The sequence below is a fragment of the Galeopterus variegatus genome, unplaced genomic scaffold, assembly GCF_000696425.1.
Source record: "Galeopterus variegatus unplaced genomic scaffold, G_variegatus-3.0.2 Scaffold141, whole genome shotgun sequence".
NCBI lineage: Eukaryota > Metazoa > Chordata > Mammalia > Dermoptera > Cynocephalidae > Galeopterus > Galeopterus variegatus.
The window spans coordinates 872,508-897,589 of NW_007726252.1; the positions used below are offsets into that span (position 1 = coordinate 872,508).

Consider the following 25,082-nt stretch of genomic DNA (forward strand, 5'->3'; position numbering starts at 1 on the left):
TCACTAATGGAATCCTTAGGCTTCCAATTCATCACCTATGAAATGATGATCACAGAGGTGTACTCTAGGAGTCAAACGAAAAATATGTGGCACTTTCAATCTAATTTAAACTTACATTTTGTTTCTTCACCTTTCTAACACAGAAGTATATGACATTCATGATTCCCCCAAACCAAATACTTGTGGGGGGAAAAAATGCCACATCACAAGATTAGAGAGTCATCTTTTAAATTCTAATGGCTAGAAACAAAGATGACTTAAGTGTGGCTAAATCTTCCATCAGTAGAAACAAATAATCCTTAAAAAATGAGGGTGATGCTATAAATGTATCTCATTTTTCAGCTTCAAACACTACTTTTAAATCTGGGGGGGAAAAAGTCAGTGAAAGATAGCAAAGCATATCATAATATGCTAAGTATATTCCTTAAAGCAAGTGAGAAACTTAATCTGTACATTTGGGATAAGAGAGCTACAAAACAAATCAACCAAATGTGACCGAGATTGCCTGGATTTGTGTGTTCTCCTCTAACCCTCTGTAATTCATGTAGACATTCCCCAATTTACGGAAGAGTTCATGTGTGAATTAGCTGTTTGGAACTTTAAACACATTTTCCCATGAAAACAAAGCTATTTATAATACACTTTGGCAAAGTGCCCAGAGTAGCAGTTTATAAAGGTTTAGTTAACCTATAATAAGCCAGGAACTTCATACACAGGATAACAATGGTTCTGTTATCTGAAATGTATTTAGAATTTCAGCCCAGGGTTCTGGGAATGTATCTCCCCCAATGGGATAGACAGTGAAAACTGTCCCAAATCACTGGTTCCTTCAATCTTGCACAGCATCAGAGGAAGGGAAGGAATGTTTGTGATGGGTGGCAACAAGGTGGATGAGAGAGAGAAAGTAGCATGGTCAGAGAAGGATTTACCATGGAGCCAGTAAAGCCAAAGCTTGGGGCCCTGCACATTTGCAAGGCCCTGAGAGAAGCTCTAGCAATATATTTGCATGGACATGTTTCTGTAAAATTTGCAAAAGTGAGATACGCTAATCACAATCAGTTATGATTGCTGTCTCTTTCCACTCCTACATTCCCTCCCTCATGGTTCCCCTCATGTCAGGTGATATTAAATTTGGTTAAAGGGAAGTTGATTTGGAAACACATTTGCTTTGGGTTTAGTAGGAAATACTGATGTGGTTCATAATCACTTCTGCCAAGAGTTAAGTTATCACTAGCTGTCCTGGGTTAAGAATGCCTTCGGGAATGGTCCTACCTTTCACTAAGTCAACTCACCTAAGCATCGTGACATTTTATTAAGATAAGACTGAGTACCACTGTGCCCAGCCCTGGCTTATGTGAGCAGTGAAGGAGAAACAAGGTTAAACAAGATTTGAGATGTATGGAACCAAAAGCTAGTCTGTGGAAAAATCTTTCAATTAAAAGACACAAAAACTTACAATACATCACTATAGAGAAGACATTAACAAACTTGTTAATAAGGATTGTCAATTAAAATACAATAGTATTTTAGGTTTATTCACTACACAAGAAAATTTGAAATGCCTTGAAATCCTACAGTTCATATATAAAAGAAACTTTGAAGACATTGTTCCAAATTTGACAACAATCCTAAATTGTACATGACATGAACAATAATGAGCTCTGCAGTGGGAGGGGAGGGAGCAGGGTTTAGGAACAATATCAAGTTTTGGCTTAAGGTAAATCACAATTAACTGACATTAGGAATATAGACGAAGAGTCAGGGTAGTAGTCAGCAAGTCTTGTCGTGCACAGTTGAGTCTGAGACACAAAAAGGGACATCTAACTGGAACTCAGGAGAGAGACTAGGGTTAGAAATACAGATCTGCAAGTTACCAAAATATAAATAGAAGTGGGGAATAGATGAGATAACCCTGGGAGACAGAGAGGAACGATGGAGTGGAACACTGGGAAAATAGCACATTGAAAGGACTGGAGGAGGGGGGGTGGCGCTTTAAAAAAAAAAAAAAAATGACAAGAAGCGGTCAAAAAGGCAAGGAGAAAACTAAAGGAGTCTAGTGTCCCTGAACCAGAAGAAAAGGTGAGTATTAAAGAAATGGTCAACAGTGCCAGATACTGCAGAGAGGTCAAGTAAAATAGGAACTGAAAAGGGCCATGGACTTGGCAACTTAGCCAGTTATGACCCTGGTGAGGGCAGCTGCAATTGAATGGCAAGGCTAAAGCTAGATTACTGTGCCTCGAAGAGTAAAGGACCTCTAAACCTCCCAAGATAGCTACTGCAGTCACTTAGAAAGCTAATCTGTAAAATACAAATTGCCAAGAGTGAGGTTTTTACCCTTACCTTAACTGAGCCCTCCCGGGGTTCCCTGGAAGTAGGCCTGGGAGCCCAGCAAGACTCATTTGCATAACACTGGCCAGGCCAGAGCCTCCATCCTCCTCCCCTCTTCTCCCCCAACCCCACAATTTCTTCCTGCAAATAAATGGCAGGGATTTTTTTCTTATTCCCCCTTCCCCTCTCACTCGACCACCAATGGGTGGCAAACGAAAACCCAAAGTCCACGGGAGTGGCAGGAGTGGAGAATGGGGAGAAACAGGTGGGTAGTGGGGTGAAGAACAGGCATTATAAAGCATTTGAAAGAAAGAAGCTGCTATAATAACCAGGCGGTCATTTTAAGTTCGATGTAAGCACAAAGGTGGGGGGTAAATCCAATGTTTTTGAGTTTATAAACAGAATTAATCAGATACCTAATTTACACCTATATGATAAAATTTTACTGTCATAAAGCCTAATCTCAAAAAAGAAACAGAGAAAAGTATTCCTAAATTCTCTGCATTGAGTTTTAAATGTACACAATTTAAAAGTGAAATTTATTTTGTGGAGGAGGAATAGTTAAATTTCTAACACTTTAATATTTCCCTAACAGAGTGAAGTACAACTTTCCCAGCAAGAGATGGATTTCAGGCACAGCATGAGAATATTCAAGTGCACCCATGACACTACTAATAAATAAAACTATCAGATAATAGCATATTCAAAAAATATCAGGTGAAAAACTTTTTAAAAAATTTCTACTCATTTTGAGAGCCTAAATTATCTCTGTGTTCCTACTGAATAAATCATGAAGAAACTACAGATTGGCTAATAACAAGTAATTTCAAGTGACGTGTTCTAGTGATGCCAAAGTGTGGACAAAAATGACAATATCATATGACATCAAGATTAAATTATCCCCTCAGTTCACCGATATTCAGTTGTTGCAAAAATATAATTATATAAAAAAAAGGAAAAGACAAACACCATTGAACCCTTAGAAAGCTTTGTCTTAGTTTCAGAAAAGCTGTTATAAAGAAATCCTATAAAATATTCCAAGGTGCTAATGGGTGTTTTTGTCTTTTTTTTTTTTTTTAATTAACTGGTTAGAAAAAACAGACTGTTAGTCCTTGATAACAAACACTGACCTGCTTTGTGTAGACTAAAGCATGCCTCAATGCCAATAGCTAACAGAAAAAGATTAATTATTGCCTAGAGAAGCCAAAATGTGCTCCATCGATCACAATGAACAGTCAAATTGAAAAATCAATTTTTTGAACACTGGAACCTCTGAGTTTAAGTATAATAAAATCCCATTATGCAATGTTTACATTAGAAGTATTTTTACAGCATATTAAGGTGCTCACATCTCTCATGTGATTCTCACAAATAAGTGGCTGGAGAGGTAGGCCATTATTAAAATCCATGTGTAGTAATTTCAGTAGACTAATTTCAGTAAACTAAAATTTCTGAGAACACCAAGTGCCAAGTGCTATAGCTTGAATGTTTGTGTCCCCCACACTTCATATGCTGAAATCCTAGCCCCCAACGTAATGGTATTAGAAGGTGGGGCCCTTGGGAGGTCATTAGGTCATGTGAGCACAGTCCTCATGAATAGGATTAGTGCCTTATAAAAGACACCCTGGAGAGATCCTCACCCCTTACAGCATATAAGGAGAACTGAGAAAGTGCTGTCTACGAACCAGAAAGTTGGCCCTAACCAGACAGGGATCTGCCGGCATCTTGATCTCAGACTTCCCAGTTTCCAGAACTGTGAGAAATAAATTTCTGTTGTTTATTAACCACCAGCTCATGATATTTTGTTATAACAGCTTGAATGGACTAAGACACCAAGCTCTCAACTGTGGATCAGGACATATGTATCCTACAAGTCACTACGTATATAGGAATGTAGCAGAAATCAATGATGTGAATTACTAAGGCTCTTTACAAAGGACTTCATTCTACTTTGGTTGACATGTGGCTAAATCAATGAACAGACTCAATACAATATAATATATAATCGCCTTATAAGGTATAAAACTTTTCCAGTTCTCAAAGCTCTTCTTACAACCTACACTGCCCTACAGTAAATCAAAGGAAAATGCAAAGAGACCATAAATAGCATGTGGTCACCTGGTTAATGGGAGAGTGGAGAGTAGGAAACAGGGCTCCAATTTCCCATCTCCAGGCCATTACTGCTTAAACAGAAGATAACAGAACAACAAAGAATTACCCACAAAGCCAACAATAAACTGAGGACTCACACCTACGTATATGAGACAGCTAGATCTCTCTCTCTCTCTCTAAATCGTTTCTACAGGGTACTAAAAAAGAGCCCCAAACCAGCAATAGGAATGAGAGTTCTCTAACCGTATTGAACATATAGTCATGCAGGCATGGAAAATCTAATGTTTTTAAAGGACCAAAAAAAACCCCCAAACAATACAATAAAACAGCAATGTTGTTGCAGAGCCTACAATAATAATAAAGGTCTAAAAATCTTGAATAGGATTTTTGCAAGGTTATTCACTAAGACAAACCATTAGAAATGTCTCTGTGGTCAAACTAATTTAATTTAAACAAACTGCTTGACCCAAATGGCAACTTCAGGAAAGATAAGCCACAAAAGCTTAAAAAATAAACAGGGTTGACCTTTAGAATAAATATTTGCCTTGAATTCTAAGATAAAGGGTAGCACCTGATTAGATGAATAGTCCTCACAATGATTTCAGAAAAACAGCTATTAAACGACAGTACTTTCAGAAATATAGTGATTAAACTATTCTTTCAATTCAATGCTCTATCACCCAACACATTAAATGAAAAATGTAATGTTTCAAAATAGGAGTATAGAATGACACAGACTTTATTTTACTTGCACAATCCTTAGCAATAAAAAGCCTGTTATTTAAATTTATTATAATTTGACCTATAGCTCTCTCCTTCTGTACAACCATTAAATGGTTCTTAGAACCCAGTTGTCTCACCAAAAATCAAAATCAGTCTTCCCTATGATGTCAACTTTCTAAAATACAAAGAACATTATAGTCTCCTTGCTAATAACGGTAGCCAGTTTACTGAGTGCCTCCCACGTGCCATGACCTGTGCCACCAGTTTTATGGGTATCTCATTTAGCCCTTAAAACAAACTCACAGGAGAAAGTGACTGACTGGGTCATCCGGCTAGAAAGTAGCAGTATCTGGGTATGAACTCAAGCACATGTCACATTTCTGGTCATTGTGTTGTTGCTAACTCAAACAAGCACATTCAAGGCACTAGAGAACCAGAATTGACCTAAAGGATATCAAGCACTGCACTAAAAGAACTCAAGAATATTCAGTAGTGTTTTGCAGTCGCTTTATATCTGGTTTTCATAAAATATGCAAGTGTGGGAGCAATTCTTGGTAACACAGTAGGAAAAAAAAAACCTTCACATCATTCTTCAGAAATTTTATGGGTGATTCTTAACCTTTTTAGGAATTTGATAAAAGCTATGGATCTTCTTCCCAGAGATTCACATACAAAATTGTACATTATTTTATTTTACTTTTAGCAGCTGGCCAGTACAGGAATCAAAGCCTGGACGCTGGTGTTATCAGCACCAAGCTCTAACCAACTGAGTTGAATAATCAGCCAGCCCTATGTTATTTTGGAAGGTTCAGACTCCTAAAGCCCATCTACCATCTCAGTTTAAAAATTCGCATTTAATTGGGCTGAGCATTAACAGAATAAGGTTAAAAAAGTCCAAACTGACACAAATAGAGTTCTTTGGAAATTGTTTCAAATGTTAGAATAACTCTGCTCATATAAGTGATTCTAATTTCAATGCTTCTGACAAATATACTGCAAAGAACTTACAGAAGGAAAGAAGAGAGGTGTAGATGCCACCATGGATACACTCACCGTTTTCCTGTGCAATTCTTGTCATTCAGGCCACCAACCTTGTTTATGGCAGACCAGGCTGTGAGAGCCACATACGGCAAAGAGGCAGCTTGGGTATGAGTGAGTGATTTGGGCTTGTGAGAGACCTAGATTTGAAGAGAACAGTCAAAAATATGAAATGACTTACAAACCTATAAATACAGTTAAGTACATTTACCTTCATAGGAATCCAACTATTATCATAATCTATAAAATTCTTCCAGTTTCAGTGTTTATTGCATATTCTACTCCAAGATTATCTCTAAGGAATATTCTCCCAATTGTTCTACCTGCTTCACAGAGATTCAGTAACGTTTGTAGGCTGTGTTTTTATAAACAGTGAAGTAGCTCTATCTGAAAACGTAGCCTACAAACATTACTGAATCTTTATAAAAACTGGTCTTTATAAAAAGACCACACTCAATAATCCCATGAGTCCTGACTATACTCAGTAATAAATCCAAATAAACCTTGAACCCTCATAAACACATTTTAATTCGTTTGAGATCAACGGTTTCCTTTACTCCCACTTTCTGGAAAGCAATCTCTCTAGGCTTTTTCTACTCTCAGTAATGTCCCTTTTTCTCTTCCTGCCCTCCCTTCTGTAGCCAATTTCCTCAGTAGTAACCCCTTTCTCTCTATTCAAATTGTCAGGTCTCCTGACTATATTTGATTAGACTCTTGCTTTTAAAGTTATTCAAAACAGCTTGATACTCCCATGCCTCTGCTATGATTAATCTGTACTCTCCACTGGGTATATTTGGTTTCAACTATTTATACTGGGTAAAACCAAGTAACACAGCAGGGTTCTAGAACTCATTCCAAATCCTTGCTCCATGAGACAAAGATAATCACTTTGGCAGGCAGTGTTATTAAATGACACCAAATACTTTTTAATCTTTCAAAAATTCCTGTTCTCTATCTTAGCTCTTTCAAAACTGCCCATAAAACATAAACCTGATCTGAAAAATGACCAATTATTTCAGAGATATTTGTCAGTCTCTGTTTATACTTTCTAATAGCATTTCAGCAGAGTTGGTGAGTTACCTCATTCCCACTGACTACAACAAACTCTGAGAAAGTGCCTTGTTTCCAAGGAGGAACTGCAGCCCAGACCTGAAACACACACAGAAACACAACTTCATTAGAAACAGATATTTTCTAACCAAAGCTAAGTATGAGGATGTTCCCTAATATATACCCTGCCCTGAGGAAAAAAAGCACAAGTCAGCAATACACCAAGCAAAAGAGTTACTTTCACATGATATAAATTACTTAGTATGATTCTGGATTTATCAAGACAAACCACACTGGAGTGATGCCAGTATTTCCTGGTGCATTTACTGACTATTTAGAGTTCCAATAAGACCAAGGTCTCTGGGTTTTGAATCCTGGCTCTACCACTTATTAGCTGTGAGGCCTCTTTATAGCCTGGCTTCCTAATCTGTAAACTGGGCCTAACTGTACCTACTTCACAGGAATTAAATGAGTTATTCCATGGAAAGCAACTAGAACAGTGTTAGCTATTATTATGAGCTCACTGTAATTCTGTGACACAAATGTTCAAAATGACAAGTGACAGGTGATTACACCAAACTTTAATTATTGTAAAGTCATCTAATCCATAAGGTAGAAATTGTCACTTAAAGACTCTTTCAAGAAAAAAAAAGTCCCAATCCTACATATTTTAAAGTCTTGTAATTCTTAAGCATTAAGTTTACAAAACTCAAATACAGTCAAGCTATTTTGGAAATGTTTGTAAAAAATGTAACAGAACCAAGAAAATGAAGGTTCAGTCAAAGCTCAGTACATTTACTGAAAAGAAGAAAAAAGGTCAACAGTACAGAATATGTGTACTTCAAAAAACAGAATGAAATTTGCACATTTAGAAAAGGAATATCGATGTTTCCTCTCACCTCATCTCCAGGCTTGAAGTACTTCACATCCAGCCCACACTCCATCACCACGCCAGAGACATCCCGGCCCAGAGTCAGAGGAAATTCTTCACCTTTGGTTTTAATATGTAAAGGATCACGCTTCATATTTAAAGCCGTAGCTCCATAACCACCTATAAAATACAATTAATCTGTTTCCTCCAAAAATAAGAATGAGATAATTTTAAAACTACTACAGGATTATAGGCGAGGTACAATTCTAAATCCTCAAGACATAAAATGTAAAGTAATCAATCTTATCACTTTTTTTGCCATCACACAGGAAAGCATAAAAAGGATGTTGTTCCTTTCAAAGGAAATTACCTGGAAAGTCATAATCACTCATTAAACTAAAGCCACTATTGCTGAAAATGTTACTGAAATTCCAATTTTAAAATGCGCTTTTATACAGTTTCAGTACTTTCTTTTATACAGTTTTACTTTTTCTTTGAAGATGGTTTATATACTAATTTATTCATTCATGTGCTTTTTAAACAACAAGGTTGATAAGTGCCAAGTCTGGTGAAGATGAATGTTAAAGCTGTTTGACGTTAATAAACAATAAATAAGGTATGGATATAAAGTATTTGACACACTGGTCAATGAGTAATGGTCTCTACCTCCTAAAAATATTTCTAGAACATCGTCCTTGGAATAAATGCATAGATTCCTGAGTGGAAAAGAGCCACTTGGCTGCATCTGTTCTGACATGTGAAATCAGGTTAATTTATTATTATATATTTATTATATATATTCTTCTATTTTTAAGAATATTTACATAAATATCAGCTAAATAAAACTGAAAACATTCTTCTAATCATAATTTTTTTGTTCAAATTGGCTACTCTATCTAAAATAATCCAAAGTAGTTTATTATATAGCTTCAACATATAAAATGACTTTTCTAAGACACAAAAGTATCTGTTTTTCTCTCTTCTGCTTGACGTTCTCCTGAGGAGGACATTTCTACTACATGAGGTTCTCTAAGATAGGCACCCTGCTTACCTCTCCAGTATCATGTAGCACTCCCTACCTAACAATGCACACTCCAGAATCACTGAACCACTCTATAGTCTCCTCGCCCACTCCCAGGGGTGGGTGGATGGGTGCAGTACAATGCTAGATCTAGAGGATGAGGAGAAACCAGCAAAGGATCCTGAGAAGGCCTGCCCTGTGAAGTAAGAGGTGTCCTGAAAGCCAGCTAAAGAAGGTCATTAAAAGAAGTCAAACGCTGCTGACAGGGAAGATAGGTATTCAAATAAGGCCAAAAGCTGCTAAGAGGCTTTTAAAAAACAAACAAAACTGGATCTAACAACACAGAGACCTCTGGTCACTCTGAAAGGTGCAGTTGCTATGGCATGCTGCACCTGAGAGAAAATGGGAAGTGAGGAATTGGGGACACTGAGAAAATTCAACTCTTTCAAAGAGTTTTGTTACAAAGGGGAGCGGAGAAATGGAGCACTACCTGGAGGGGGCAACCGAGATGCAGATTTTTGAGTGGCCTTTTTTTTCTTCTTAAGAGAGGAGAAATAACAGCAAATTTGTATGCTAATGGGAATGATCCAGTAGAAAGGAAAAAACTGATGATGAGGAAAGAATTGCTGGAATAACACCCAAGAGCAGGTAAGAGGGGAGGGGATGAAGAACACAAGGGAGAGCTGGCCTTAGATGACAGCAATGACAGTTAGTCTACACAGCAGGAGCAAAGGCAAAGGGTGCAGGAGAGAGATGGACAGGTGGGTAGCTTACAGAAGTTGTTTTTCTAATAAAAAAAAAATCAAGACATGTGGGAGAAAGTGTTTAAAAGTTGGGATAGTCCCAGAAAACCTAAGCCAATGTCCATTATGCCAACATTACACATCTGCCCTCTGGCTAGTTAGGACTGCGCTCTGTCAGGGGGAAAAAAACAACTTCACATGTAATGCTCATAAGTCACATGCCTAACTTTTCCTGTCTCACATTCCTTTTCTACTGCTAAAACATAATTAAACAATTATTCAATGAAACCCCTACATGGTTTGAGCAACAGAAGTGGGCATTCAGCCATGTCAAATTTTAGCTACTGTTTCAGAGCTACAAAAAGGTTTCAGTCCTCTTAGGGGTATAGAGTCCTCTTTGAGGTACACAGCTCAAGGCTGTTTATAAACAGTTTTCTTGGTCACTCTGATATGCTCATGCATCAACTAAATAGCCCTGGCTCACTGGTACTATCTGAAGCAGCCCCAAATCCAGAATGCAGCTAGCTGGTAGTTAGTCATTGAGAACCTGTTTGGTGACACAAATGAATGGGGCCATTAAGAGTTTCACCCCATTGACAGAGGGCCACTTTGACTTGTTCAGAGAGTTGAGCTGATTTGGAAAATCCTAAATCTGTCATCAGTTTCGAAGACTTTAATCCCATCTAAAGAAACCAAGCTTTGTTAGTATGATGCTGTTGGCTGTGGGATTTTTTTTTTTTCTGTTTTTAAAATTACTCATTTCTTTAGCCATTTCTATGATTTATTACCTTATGTCCAACAGTAGTGGCCATCTATAAAAAACAAGCTAGCCTTCATCTATCAAATAAAGTAGACATGTCTCTTACTTCCTTGCCAAGGGAAATAACTGCTTTCTACAATTTACAATCTTCTACTCATTATTTTATTTCCCCAAGCTATCATTTCAGATATCTTCTGTAATAACAATAACACATTCACAAAAAGAAACCGTGGGCAGGAAAAAAAGAAGATAACTTGCAAATAATATTACCAAGTCATAAAAAACACAGACTCTCAAAAGTACTACATAAAAGTAAAATGTGTTATACTATTATATGATTAATAGCAGTCAAGAAAAGTCCAGAGGCAGCCATTCTACTGAAATGAAAATGTACACAACACGAATTATTCATATGTATTTGAAGAAATGAAAAGTTAACACACCAAAATGAAGACAAAACATAAAAATTACTCATGGATAAAATACTGTTAATTTAAGTTTGCAAACTCAAGTCAAAATGAAAATATAAAATGGCATTAACAATAATGACTGAATGACAACTACATATGTGAAGCACTCAGACAGGCTGAGAAAGCATGGGATCCACCTTCAAACAGCTTATAACCAAAGGAGATGAGAAAAGTGACCACTGGGTAAAACCTACCACTTAAAGACATATCTTGTAAAAACTAAATTATCTTCAAGCACAACATAAAAAGAATATAGTAAAACAACATACTCAACTAGTAGTAGCAATTATTACTTCAAAACAAACAAAAAGAATACAAATTGCACCATAGCAAGTTCATTTCAATTCATTCTTAACAGAGCTTTCAAGCCACAAATTCTTTCCCCAAACCTCTTCCCCCAAAGAAATGTGCACTGGTCAAGTAAACATCATTTATCCAAAATAGTTGGGACAGGAAGTGTTTCAGAGTTTTTCAGATTTTAGAATATTTGCATATACATAATGAGATATTTTGGAAATGGGACCCAAGTATAAACACTAAATCTACTTATGTTTCATATACACCTTATACACATCATCTGAAGTTAATTTTATACAATATTTTAAATTACTTTGTTCATGAAACACATGACCCCAACACATGAGGTCAGGTGTGGAATTTTCCATCTGTCGCATCAGGCCCGCACTTGAAAAGTTCCAGATTTTGGATTTCAGATTAGGGATGTTCAACCTATAGTAGTTATCCCATCACATTGTCTAGATAGGTTCTGTCCAAAAGAAATATAATTCAAGCGACACATGTAATTTAAAATTTTCTAGAAGTCACTAAAAAGGTAAAAAAAAAAAAAAAAAGTGAAATTAATAGTAGTAATATTTTACTTAATACACCCAAAATAGTATGGGGATCCAAACCTGTGACCTTGGTGTTTACAAGGCTGAAAACAAAATTCTTAAGCAAGACATTTTACTTTTTTTTTCTTACTAAGTCTTTGAAATCTAGTGTATATTTTACACTGACTAGCCACATTTCAACTGCTCAATAGCCAAATGCTAGTGGCTACTATACTGAATGGCACAGGTCTACATATACTAACTTAGAAATAACAGCATTCAAAATTAGTCAAAGGACCTAATTTTGGACTTTATTTCCCCAATACAGAAGTTCTCCAAAGTTGGTATGTCCCAAGATCTTTTCAAGGAGTCTAAGAGGCCCTTTGTTTTCCAACATTCTATCTATGTGGGGCTGGCTTTTCTTCATTACTTCAGATATCATATAATATTGCAACAGACTGGCTATAGACGTAAATATGAAAATCCAGTTGTCCTATTAAACCAAGCAGCAAAGAGATATGCAAAAGTGTAAAACAATACTAGTGTTCTCACTAAATGTTTTTACTTATTTTGGAAAATAGTTATTTTTCATTGTAAGCTCTTTGAAGGTAGATTCTGAGGCTCTAGCAACTCCCACCTGTTTCAGTGCTTCGCATATACCTTTTAGTTATTATTTTTATGTCACTTTATATTTTTATTCTGATTTAACTTTGTAATGTAACACAAAAGTTTACTGTACTGTAAATAATTTGTTCTAATTTCTAATAAAGCAAATATTGATAGATACAGACATATAAACAAAAGCCCAATAATTTTTAAGAATGTGAAGAGGTTTTGAAACCAAAAAATTTGAGAATTGCTACCCTAATCTATCATACCACTCTTGGGGAAAAAAAAGAGAAGAAAGGAAAAGAAAGTATATGAACAAAGAAATTAAATTCATCATGCACAGGTCATATATGAGAATTGTTACTGAGGCAATCTATTCAATATATCTGTAGGTCTATACAAAAGCTCTTCAAAACACTGACCCATGGTTAAACTGCATATGGCAGCTTACTCAAAACATTGAAGTTAACTGACCTGTGACTAACACTAAGGATAATCATACCAAAAGATGTTTTTCAATTTCTTCATAAAACACGGATGAGTTCCCATAAGCAAGACTGATGATATTTTTGTCATTATTTTACAAAGTTAAAGTAATTCACAAATCCTAATAATCTTTTCAGTACAATAATTGCACAGTATATATTTAAGGAATATAATGCTCTCCAAGCTTGGTCAATATCCTGTAGCAGAAATTAAGACGATAACATAATTTCCATTTAGGATGGAGAGTTACAGGAAAGTGTATTTTAACTGCTGAGGGCAGAATGCAATAGCAGAAATGAGGAAAGTACTGGGCCTATATCCTGAAGTCCTGCTCTGTTGCTTTGTCTATTGGACCAATAACGGAAGCTGTGAGTAAGGGGAGAGCAAAGAGGACAGGAATTATTATAAAAATGCAATTGTTATAACACCAAGGTCAAGGGTTCAGATCCTTTGGCCATCCACTATCAAAAAAAAAAAAAAAAAAAAAACAAATTCTGAACTGATATGGAAACATAGCCACACCTTTAAAACCTGTAATTTCAGAATATCACAAAGTCCCCAGAACAGTACACCATAAAGTCAACTGTGGACACAACTCTTATGTCCCAATTTTCATTTTGAGGAAGCATGGAAACAATCAAACTTACATTTTGTAAAAGTATACCCTGGCCATTACAATTTCAAAGATTTTGGAAATAATACTTGAATAAGTATTGTCAAAAACCCAAATGATTCCTTTGTGTTAATCAAAGAACTGTAGTCAAATAACAATTGATGTTTTTAAAGTGTGTGCCTGATTAAATTCTGATTTTAAAAAAAGTAACCAAGAACGTCTTTTGAAAACTTACTTCTCATATTAACATCTATAGGATTTACACTCGCAGCATGGACTTTGATAATGACTTCATTTGGATAGTGTATGATAGGTAGCATCATGTTCTGAGTGAATCGAAGCACTTCATTGTTCCCGTATTTATCTATCACCCAAGCGGGCATAACAGTGCTCCTTGGAGAGGTAGTACTAATCTTTCTGATTGAAGGCTTTTGTACAACTTTGTTTCTCCAGAAGCAAACCGCGGTACATGCATTTTTTCTAAGTACACAAGTCTTCAGAAATTCCATCGTGTAACTGTGGTTGAATCGCGTGACCCAATTAAAATGCACCGGGATTGGATCAAATTCTCACCCCCAAGTTCAGTAAAATCCTGCCACACACACTGGCTAGTTTCAAAATTGAGCATTCGAAAATGAAGTTAACCTAATGCAGCAACTGAAGAAAGAAGAATATGAAACTGTCTTTCTGCTCTTCGCATCTAAAATGCTCCAGTTAATGTCCCAGTCAGTATTCTATCCATTCAGCTCCCTCCCTTACCCCTTCCTCCCCCTTAAAAAACGAACAAACAAAAAAACCAAGGTGTGCAACCCCCTAAATCCTTGTCCTGTTCTGGGAACCCTCGATGGGAAAAGCAGACACCGCTAGCGATCCCGACGCCATCGAAAATCCAATTCTTGGAAATTCCCGCCGCGACCCTGGCCCGGAGTCTCCTTGCCTGCCCTCTCTCCTTAGCCGCCAAGGGTGGCTTTGCGGCGCCAGCCAATCGGGTGCAAAGATCATTTCCTCGGCTGCAGTTCGACCAATCCAAGTGCTCGGTGCTGAAGGGTTCACTGATGATCAAAGATGGCTGCGCCCTTGTAATACTGCTGGCGGCCCTTGACCTATTTTTTTCTACCTTGTCACCTGACCCCTGTGGTGGCAGGCTGAGCACGAGGACCATGCTAGGCCGGACCCTCCGAGAAGTGAGTGGATTGGACTGCTGAGGGCCCCGGGAGGGCGGAAAGATTCGCGGACTCCGTAGATAAGGGGTCCCCGGTTTGACACGCATCATGGTTGGCCTGGCCGCCTCCTTCCCTTAAACTGGGTGGGGGATTCGGAACTTTCGGTCTCTAGGCTGTACTCTCCTTTCCCATTCAGGAGTTAGGGCCTCACCATGGGAAGCCTCTGCACCGCGGAGCTGTGGGGTGGAAGTGTATATCCATCCGGTTTCTCGAGATTAGACGTTTGCTCAGGCTTGGGTCGGGCTCCGGATGATCTCTACCAGACAAGGGGGATTTTGCAGGTCCACTGCAGTCTCTTTTCCGTCCCCAACACTCTGCTGATGCAGTTCTGGCTAAGGGGCCCGGCAAATTTGCAGTTCGCAAAATCCAAACGAATAACGTTTGGCTTTTTTTTTTTTTTTTAAACTAGGCTTCAGCTACCACTCAGATACCATTGAATCCCTAATCCGTGTTTCCATTTCCTGGTCGTCATTTTTGAACTCTAGGCTATACTTGTGAATGCCTTTTGGACATCTCTTCCCATAACCAACTCAAACTTACTTTAACCAAGGTTGAAGTTGTCTAATAGGACCGCTCCTTACCTCTCAACCCCCATTTTAAAACGCACACGCAAAAAACTGATCTTTTTGAATTCTTAATAGACTCTTTTTAATGACAGAACTGTTATCCCATTTGCTGGTAGATTCTTCCTCATCTTTCATATCCAACAAATCACTAGGCCCTGTTAAGTCTATCTTGTAAATATGGCTGGAATCTATCTTACTACTTTATTTCTGTTGTAAAGGCTTTAATTAGTTGTTACTACTTTTCTGGCCCGGATCTCTCAACCTTTAGAGCTGTCTGCAGACCCACTGCTATCAGAATCATCTGGAGCCCTTGTTAAAACTACAACTGTGTTTCACTCTAGACTTAATCGGACAAATCTGTAAACTAAGGCCCAGAGTGTGGTTTAACAGGGGCTCCAGATGATTTCTGGTTACAAGTATGGATTGAGGACCTATCCTGCCTTCCATCTTCCTTTTATATCTCCACCTGGGAAGTCTTTTTTTCCCCCCAGCTGGCAACCTTTTAGAAAGTTATAAATTATAATGAAACTTTAAATCCATAGGCTTTAAATAACAAATAGTTCTTCCCCAAAATACATTATTGTTTTACCATCTTAAATGCCATCTAGAGTATACTGTAAGTAAATAATCAAATTTGTTCTAAAAAAAAATTCAAAACTTGTTTTAAAATGAAATACAACCTTTAAAAGTAGAGTAATTCCCTTTTCTGCTTTTTCCCACTTAAGCACCACCTTTTTTGTGTCCCCCTTTCTAATGTTGAGTGAGCAATTGTGAGAAACAGCTTTTGCCTCCTAGAGGGAAAAAAGAACCATTTAGGGGAGCTGATCCAAGGGAAGACCAAGATTGCATTGGTATGATTGCTTTCACTTAATCTCTTTTTTTTTAACAAATATTTATCAGTGCCTACTGTGTGCAACACATTATTTGGTGATTATTTTCCTAGCCCAAAAAGTATCTTCTGTCCACTCTATTTTTTCACTTCACTGTACTGATGTCCCAATTCTACCAATTAGAGATTGATTAATTCACTACTCATTTTCTTTTAAATACGTACAGGTGCCTGGGAGGGTTGAATGATTTGTTCACCCATTGTTGTAAATCATAATAGTTCAATAAATTTCTCTCCTTCGTAACACCCTAGTTGAGATAATCGATTAAAGAAAGGGAAAATTTGCTAGGGAGGAAATTTGGAAAAATGGCTGCACACTCGGGTTATCTGAGGCAATTTGGGAACTTTGGTGGAGGTTTAGGGCAACAGAGGAGCCCTGGAAGCAGGCACTAAAAGGAGATTAAATACCAAGTAGGAGGTAAAACTCTTCTTTGTACTGTGAAAGTTGATGAAATCACTTCTGTCAGACCCTGACAAAATAGGGCTGGGAAAGACATGAAGAAGGCTCGTGCTTGCTTGTCTGAGATAGAAACTGTTTCCAAGGACTTTCTAAAATCCAGCAGAAATCTCTTCACATTCTTCACACATCTCCTACTTCGCACGTATGTACATATTTATGTGACAATTTTAGCATTAGACACTCTTTAGAACTGCAGTAATTCAGATAAGATTCTCTGAAAGAAACTTGCCCAGGTAACAGCATCTCAATCAATGAAGTGATGAGAAATCTGGTTTGGAGCCTCTGAAACCAATAAACTGTTTCCATGCAGCGTGTGTGAACCTCTCCCTTTTTGCCAATAAAAACTTTCTCTTATCCTTCCCTCACTGAATGCACTTGTGGCTTGCCATGGTGTACATTCTAGATTTTAATCCTATTTTCTATTCCCCAATAAACTCGATATGTTTGGAGATATTTTTCTCTCTCTCTCTTTTTTTTTAGGTTATCAGTAAACTTTACCCAGGTACATTCAAAAGCGGGGAGGAGTCTCCCTTTTATCTTTCTCTTTTGTGGCATGATCCCAGTGTTCTAGAAGCCAGACACCAGGCTGGTATTATTTATCTTAAAGTTTAATTACTGATATATTCAATTGGCTACTTGGCATCTAACCTAAGGACATTTAATCATTGTCCTACAGGGAAATAGATCCAAATTTTAAACAACTCAGTTATTCATTCACTCAACTATTGAGCACCTCTGTGTTCTAGGCACTGGACTTAGCACAGAAGACAGACAGAAGTACCTGTCTTTGTGAAGCCTACATTTTTTGTATGGGAAAGCAGGTATTACATAAGCTATGCAGGTAGTATAAGTTCTATGAAGAAAAATTAAGCAAGTTATAATGTGAGAAGTAGTTGAGTGAGCTGAATGTTTTAGAGTAGTAAGGGAAGGTGTTTCTGTTTGAGTGATCGATATTTAATAAAGACTGGAAGGATATAAAGAGTGAGCCCTGGGAAGATCTGGAGAAGAGTGACCCAGGCAGAGGGAACAGTATGTGCAAAGACCCTGATAGAAGAGCAAGCTTGACATGTTCCAGGAACAGCTGGAATGCTAGCAAGCCTGTACAGAAGCGAATGAGGAAAGTAATGGGAGAGGGGGTTAGAGAGACAGGAGGAGCCAGATGATGGAGAACCTTTTAGGCCATAGTAGGGAGTATAATGGAAAACCTCTGGAAAGTTTTGAGTCTGTGGACATGATCTGATTTAAAATTTTAAAAGCTCCTCCAGGTTACTCTTAAGGACTACAGTCTGAGGAAGCAGGAAGACCTATTAAAAGGCTGTTGCATTGGCAGGAAATGATGGCAAGATGGATAGGGTGGCAGCAATAGAGATGTTTTTTAAGTTCAGGCTTGCTGATGGATTGGATATGGGGTCTGAGGGAAAGAGAAGAATCAAGAAGGATACTTTGGTTTTTGGCCTGAGCAATTGGGGAAATGGTAACAATTATCAAGACAAGAAAGGCTGTAACAGGAGTGTTTGGAAGGAGGAAGTTATCAAGAGTTCTGTTTTGGACGCAATAATTTTGAGATGCCTCCTAGATATCCAAGTGAAGATGTCAGTTAAGCAGGTGAATAAGAGTTTGGAGTTCAGAAAAGAGACTAGATATGAGGATATTAATTTGCCAGGGTATGTAAAGTAATTAAAGCTATATGGGCAGATGAGGTCATCTGGGAAATTGAATGTAAAAATAGAAGGCAGCCTGAAACTTTCCAACACTAAGAGGTCAGCGTTAAGAAGTAAAGTAAAGCCAGCACCCATACCAGCCAGCTGCCAAAAAAATTTAAAAATAAAAATAATAATAAAGCTAGCAGAAGAGACTTGAAAGAATGGCCAGTGAGACAGGAGGAAAACCAGGATGGTGTACAGCCCTGAACACAAGGGTTTCCAAGAGGGGAGTGATCACTTGTGTTGAATGCTACTGAGACGTAGTGTAAAATAAGAATTAGGCATTGACTACTGGATTTAGGACTGTGGAGGTTGCTGGTGATCTTGACGTGCAATTTCATGGAATAATGAGGGCAACAGCATAAGTGGAGTGTGTTAAAGAGAGAAGGGTATCCATCAGCTGGACACTCAACTCTCAAGAGCTCTCCTATACCTTCAGCCTTTACCAAGGCAATTTTTTTTTTTTTTTAAAAAGATGACCGGTAAGGGGATCTTAACCCTTGACTTGGTGTTGTCAGCACCACGCTCAGCCAGTGAGCAAACCGGCCATCCCTATATGGGATCCAAACCCGTGGCCTTGGTGTTATCAGCACGGCACTCTCCCGAGTGAGCCACAGGCCGGCCCTCAAGGCAATTTTTTTTGAAAGCCAGTTTTTTTCCTAAGTGAACCTCTGATGTTATCTGTTAATAAAAATTTTCTCCACTTTGTTATAGAGGAGTAAATGCCACAATGCCTCACATAGAGAAATATTATAGTATTGTGGTTCAGAGCATGGGTTTTGGAAACAAGATCAGGCTTCAGTTGAATCCCAGCTCTGCTACTTTCTAGCTGTGTGACCTTGAGGAGGAACTTCAGTTTTTAATCTGTGAAATGGAGATAATAATATCAGACCCTCAGTGTAGATATAAAGGTTAAATGAAATGTAAAGCATCTAGGACAATGCTGAGAACTAAGTGCTAGCTATTATTAACATTAATTTTATTATAGGGACAAAATCACTAAATTATATGCAGTACTTCAAAAAGTTCATAGGAAAAATAAAACTGACAGATAATACAAATCTTTCCATGAACTTTTTGAGGACCCCTCCTATATATTTGCAATTTTCTTTTCTCTTACTTTCTAAGAGTGGTTCCTGAGGAAGGGTTCTTAATTTTTCTAAGGAAGTATATTAGTTTTCTGTTGCTGCATGACAAATTAGTATATACTTTGTATCTTAAAATAACAAAATCTTACTATCGCAGTCAAGTGTCTGGGCATGGAGTAGCTGGGTTCTCTGCTCATAGTCTCACGAGGCTGAAATCAAGGCGTCAGCCAGGGCTGTGGATTTATCTGGGCTCAGGGTCCTCTTTCAGCCTCACTTGTTGGCAGAATCCATCTTATGGTTGTGTGACTGAGGTCCTCATTTCTCGCTGGTTGTTTGGGTAGGAGATGTGAGATGACTAGAGTTGAATTTAGGAGATTACACAGATATTGGTAAGGATGTAGTCTGGGCTATTACAAGGCATGTTGGTAACTGGGATGAGGCGAAGGAAAAGTTTGTGTGAAGTGAGGTCAAGAACTGAGAGGCCAGGCATCAATGTATGTGGACTTGAAGTTTTCAGTGAACAAGAATGACAACAGTAAGGAAGATGACGGCGAGCTGGGTGCTTAAAATCGTCAGTGAATTGAAGGGAGTACCAGGGAGACTGTAGATTAACATAGCAGGGAGAGTGATATAATCACCTCCAAGGTATGTGCTTCAGATGAGCTGGGATCTGGGGGGGAGAAGAGGGAAAGGCATTGAGGAACAAGGAGGACAGCTGCCTGCACACACCCCGTTCCCCGCTGGACTCTGGTACACGGTGAGTAGGAGCTAAGACAGGAGAAGCAGCGGCCTCAAGCAAATGCCTACTTTCCCCTAGAGAAAAGTACCATAGAGATGGAATTTTTTTTTTTTAACAAAAGATTTTAAAGACTTCATTTTATATTCAGATGTGACACCTGCAGTTTTATCCCAGGGGAGCTGTATGATTCAAACTCCTTGTGTTCAGTCTATTTTTAGCTAATTAGCATCTTTGTTTTCACTTCTCTTTCCCAATTCCCTTATTGATTTTTCTCAAATCCGAGTTCCTAAACATGGTCCTAATGAATATCAGCACCATTTAAAATGACTATTCCTAGGTAATCTTATTTCTTGCTCTTTTAACCAGCGTTGTAACTATCTAGCTCCTATTCTCTTACCAGTTGGTAAGTCAGAAAGTGGCTAGAGGATAGTAGGCATTAGGGGACTTGAGGGGCATCAAGGAAAGAGAAAAAGTGGCAGACACAATTCCTCATTATTACCACTGCCATGGGATAGGCCTGCCTGTATACTTCTGTCTTTCTAGCTTTGGGTTTTTGCTAGTCTGACTCTTTTCCACCCAGCCTACCACTGTCTTCTTTCTTCCCACTCCATATTCACAATATTAGAACACAATTCTATCTTTACTTCTGTCTAGCTCCTTTCTTCTAAGGATTTTACATTTCATACAAACAATGCAACAGAAATATCTCTTGTTTCTAAGTTACCTCCTTTAAGTCAAGCCTAGTTGCCACTCCCCATCCCAAATCATTCCCACAGCCTCCGCATTGAAGTCCTTTTCCTCCTCTTGTCCCTGAGCATTAGGGGTCCTCTCAGTGTCCTATTCCCACTGCTTTACTCATTTAAAACCCTCAACCTTAAGAATGCCATTGCTTTGATGATTTATTCAATAGACAAGAGCAGATCATTTGTAGATTTTTCCCTCCAATGCAAACTCTTGTTGCTTGATCCATATGGGACATATGAAAATACAGTCAACTTGGAGAACAAACTAAGCTTCTAATAGAAAAGAGATAGAAATGGTGAGAAGCTTTTATTATGAAGTCATCCTATCCTTTACTATTTGTGTGACTTTGGACAAATTACTCAACCTCTCTGAGTTCACTTTCTTCATCTGTCAAATGAGGTTAATAATCCTAACTTGTGTGGTTGTTTTAGTGTTAAATGAAGTAATAGTGCATGTAAAGCAACAGTGCTGAGCTCTTGGTAAATACTCAGTATTACTCCTTCCCCTATCCTTTGTCTCTGAGATCCCATCTTATCCAACACTCTTTTCATAAAATCTCCAAAACTTTGGTGTCATCTTTGACTTCTTGTTATTCATTCCTTTTACCTGATTAGTAAGTACATATTATTATTATTTCCTTTTTTTTTTTTTTTTTTAAAGATGACCAGTAAGGGGATCTTAACCCTTCACTTGGTGTTGTCAGCACCACGCTCAGCCAGTGAGCGAACCGGCCATCCCTATATAGGATCCGAACCCGGGGCCTTGGTGTTATCAGCACCGCACTCTCCCGAGTGAGCCACGGGCCGGCCCTATTATTATTATTTCCTATAGGAAATATTAAACATTCATCACTTCATCTCAGCCCTTACTGCCTATCCAATATACACGTTACGGTCACTTCTTGTGCAGTTTATTTTAATGCTTTTTTTTACTAGACTTCCTGATGCATTAGAAACACAATTTCAGAAAGTTTGTTTTTAGTTTCCTCTTGAACCTATATTTTGTAAGCTTTTCTCTCAATTTGTAGTGATGCTTGCTTGAATTCTCCAAGAGGTATAAAGACCTCATTTAGAGCCATAAAATCCTGCAGTGCTTTGTCACTTCTGTTTTTTCACATTGGACTGCCTGCATTGCAGCTAAGCTATCGTTGTATGTAATCTACCCCATGCCATCCTTCACCCATGCTATACCTCAACTCCACTGGTATGGGATGGTTTACCTGACCTGTTGCTATTGTTTGTACAATTGACTTAGAAACAGCAGATTAGTCAGCTAGGGAGAAGAACGTTGTGTACTCCAGCCCATCTTCTAGCTGATCAATGCATTTCCCTCCATTCACTACACTGAGTAAGGAGTTGATGGGTTCTCTTGATTTTTTTTTTTTTTTTTTTTTTAGATGATCAGTAAGAGGATCTTAACCCTTGACTTGGTGTTGTCAGCACCACACTCTCCCAAGTTAGCCACGGGCTGGCCATGGGTGTTCTTCATTTTGAAACCCAAGCTTCATTTCAACATTTTATATTTAGCCACTCTATTGCCCCCCTTAATATAATATTTGAAACTTCTGCAGACTCAGTAAAAGGTTTTTGAATTTTATATACTATAGGTTTCTGCGGCACTGAAACAAGGCCAAATTACACCAACAGAGCTCTGTCAAAAATGTCTCTCCCTTATCAAGAAGACCAAGTTTCTAAATGCTTACATTACTGTATCAGAAGAGGTGGCCTTCCAGCAAGCTGAAGAATCAGAGAAAAGATATAAGAAAGGTAAATTATTCTTAATTATACTTAATTGAGAAAATTAAGAGAAAGAATTTAATTGGATGTAGCAGTCTCCATTTGGCAAGTGAAGTTTTAAACATAAAGCATGCCCTTATTTAAAGAACTTGCCATGAGGCAAAATAAAAATGAGGCTAATGGATATGTGATGCTTTATAATGTGTAATCATTTCTAACATAAATTTGATTGCTGAAGAAGTATCTTTGCCAAAAACTAGTAGTTATTATAATAACTAGTATTAATGTGTCTGTATTTTAAACTATTATCTCCTATATCACTCTTGGCTTTTTAATGCAGGTCAGTCACTTGGGGATTTAGATGGAATTCCTATTGCAGTAAAAGACAACTTTAGCACATCCGGCATTGAGACAACATGTGCATCAAATATGCTGAAAGGTAAAGTTTAACTGAGCAGAGCATTAATAATTTTGTAAAAGTAGGTATTTGTCAGTTTTAATTAAAGGTAAGATATTAAAGCACCCAGATAATCTCAGACTAATTATATCTTTGAAGGAAATACTCAGGATAGAATATCCTTTTTACTGTTTGCTCTTTCAGAATGCAGAAGTATTCCTTAGAGGTTGACCATCTTAATGAATAAATGCTATTTCAGAAGTTTTACAGATCCTATTTAGGAAGACTCAGTAACTGATCACCACAAACATCACTGATAACATGGAAACAAATATGAACTGGCTATCATCCCTCTTCTCTTGAAGATGATGTGAGGATTCATTAGTGTCTACCAACCAGTTACTTTTTATTTCCTGACTCCTCCATCTCTTATAGTGCAATGTAGTGATGTTTTATTCTTTACAGTTTAGTAGATCAAAAGGAAGCATGTTTATCAAGATGTTTGGATCCTTGGAGGAAAAAGAAATGGAAAAAAGATTATTCAGAGTACTGTACACTAAAAGTAATATCCTATGAGGAATATGCCCCAGGTTCCGTAATGGGTAGGCTATTATTAATTATTTTGGAATATAAACGAGTTCTTCAACAGATAGAGGAAATTTTAATTGAGAATAAAAGATCTATTTCTAACAAAATACATAAAAATTACTGTGTGATATAACATCATCTGAGAAGTAAAAGTCAAGTACAATGAGCAAAATAACAATTTGTGATTAATTAATTGGATACATCTATCATGCAATATTTTGTAGTACTAACTGTTAAAGTCGGTGTTTTTAGATTATAGAACAATGAATTCACAACTGTCTATGGAAAACATATAGTTAGCAATGGAAAAAATTAACTCTTAGAAGAAAGTACAACCTTCTACTCAAATTAGGAATAATTAACACATGTCAATATGAATTGCTTAATTGCAGTGTAAAATCTTGTTTCCAGCCAATGATTTACATGTTCACTGTTTTGTCTCCTGTAGTAAAAGGAACTGAATTTTTTTTCAGGTTATGTACCTCCTTATAATGCTACAGTAGTTCAGAAGTTGTTGGATCAGGGAGCACTACTAATGGGAAAAACAAATTTAGATGAGTTTGCTATGGGGTAAGTAAAACTGAAATTTTTTTCTCTTGTGTTTCTTCCGTCTGTGCCTTTCTTTTCTTTTCTTTTTTTTTTTTCCTTTTTTTGTCTTTTTTCGTGACCGGCCACGGATCGCAACCCTCAGTGTCACGCCCGTACCGGACCGGGACCGGCAACGGGATCACAACCCTCAATGTCGCGCCTGCACCTCGCTCAGCCAGTGAGCGGCCGGTCTGTATATGGGATCCGAACCCTCGGCGGGAGCGCTGCCGCGCTCCCAAGCGGCACACTGTAGCAGTGCGCCACCGGGCCGGCCCTGTGCCTTTATTTTCATTAAATGTTGGTACTAAAACTAGAGAGATGATTTCTTGATTCTAATGCCAGTTTCTTAGTTCCTCTGTGAGCTTATGTTCAGTTATCTGATAGGTAGTCATATCTCATTTTGGTTTTAATTTGCATTTGCCTGATGACTAATGATATTAATCATCTTTTCACATGTTTATTTTGCCATCCATATATCTTCTTCAGTGAAGTATCTGTTCAAATCTTTTGCCCATTTAAAAAATTGGGTTGTCTTATTATTGAGTTGTAAGAGTTCTTTCATATATCTGGATTCAAATACATTATCAGAAAGGTGATTTGCAAATATTTTCTTCAAGTCTCTGGCTTATTTTTTTATCCTCTGAACGTGCCTTTCAAAGAGTACAAGTTCTCAGTTTTGATGAAGTCTAGTCCATCAATTTTTTTCT

At 37.8% G+C, this 25,082-nt stretch overlaps 2 protein-coding genes across 5 annotated transcripts in view; one reads left to right on the top strand and one right to left on the bottom strand.

Moving 5' to 3' along the window:
* Positions 1-15,633, bottom strand: part of RTN4IP1 (reticulon 4 interacting protein 1) — a 38,774-nt gene extending 23,141 nt beyond the window's left edge. For 2 of the 4 annotated variants that reach the window (XM_008590532.1, XM_008590531.1), the window contains exons 1-4: positions 13,890-14,393; positions 8,151-8,302; positions 7,282-7,350; positions 6,217-6,341 (exon numbers count right to left, since the gene is read on the bottom strand). In XM_008590532.1, the coding sequence (XP_008588754.1) occupies positions 6,217-6,341; positions 7,282-7,350; positions 8,151-8,302; positions 13,890-14,163 (620 nt within the window). In that variant the 5' untranslated portion in view covers positions 14,164-14,393. Of the gene's footprint in view, positions 1-6,216; positions 6,342-7,281; positions 7,351-8,150; positions 8,303-13,889; positions 14,628-15,458 lie in introns of those variants that run through there. The other 2 variants (XM_008590538.1, XM_008590526.1) reach the window with 2 other exon arrangements.
* The window catches only part of QRSL1 (glutaminyl-tRNA synthase (glutamine-hydrolyzing)-like 1), a 30,262-nt gene continuing 19,897 nt past the window's right edge, over positions 14,718-25,082 (top strand). Inside the window, exons 1-4 of the mRNA XM_008590516.1 lie at positions 14,718-14,838; positions 22,673-22,832; positions 23,143-23,241; positions 24,261-24,357. Coding sequence (XP_008588738.1) covers positions 14,815-14,838; positions 22,673-22,832; positions 23,143-23,241; positions 24,261-24,357 — 380 coding nt within the window. The 5' untranslated portion in view covers positions 14,718-14,814. The remainder of the gene's footprint in view (positions 14,839-22,672; positions 22,833-23,142; positions 23,242-24,260; positions 24,358-25,082) is intronic.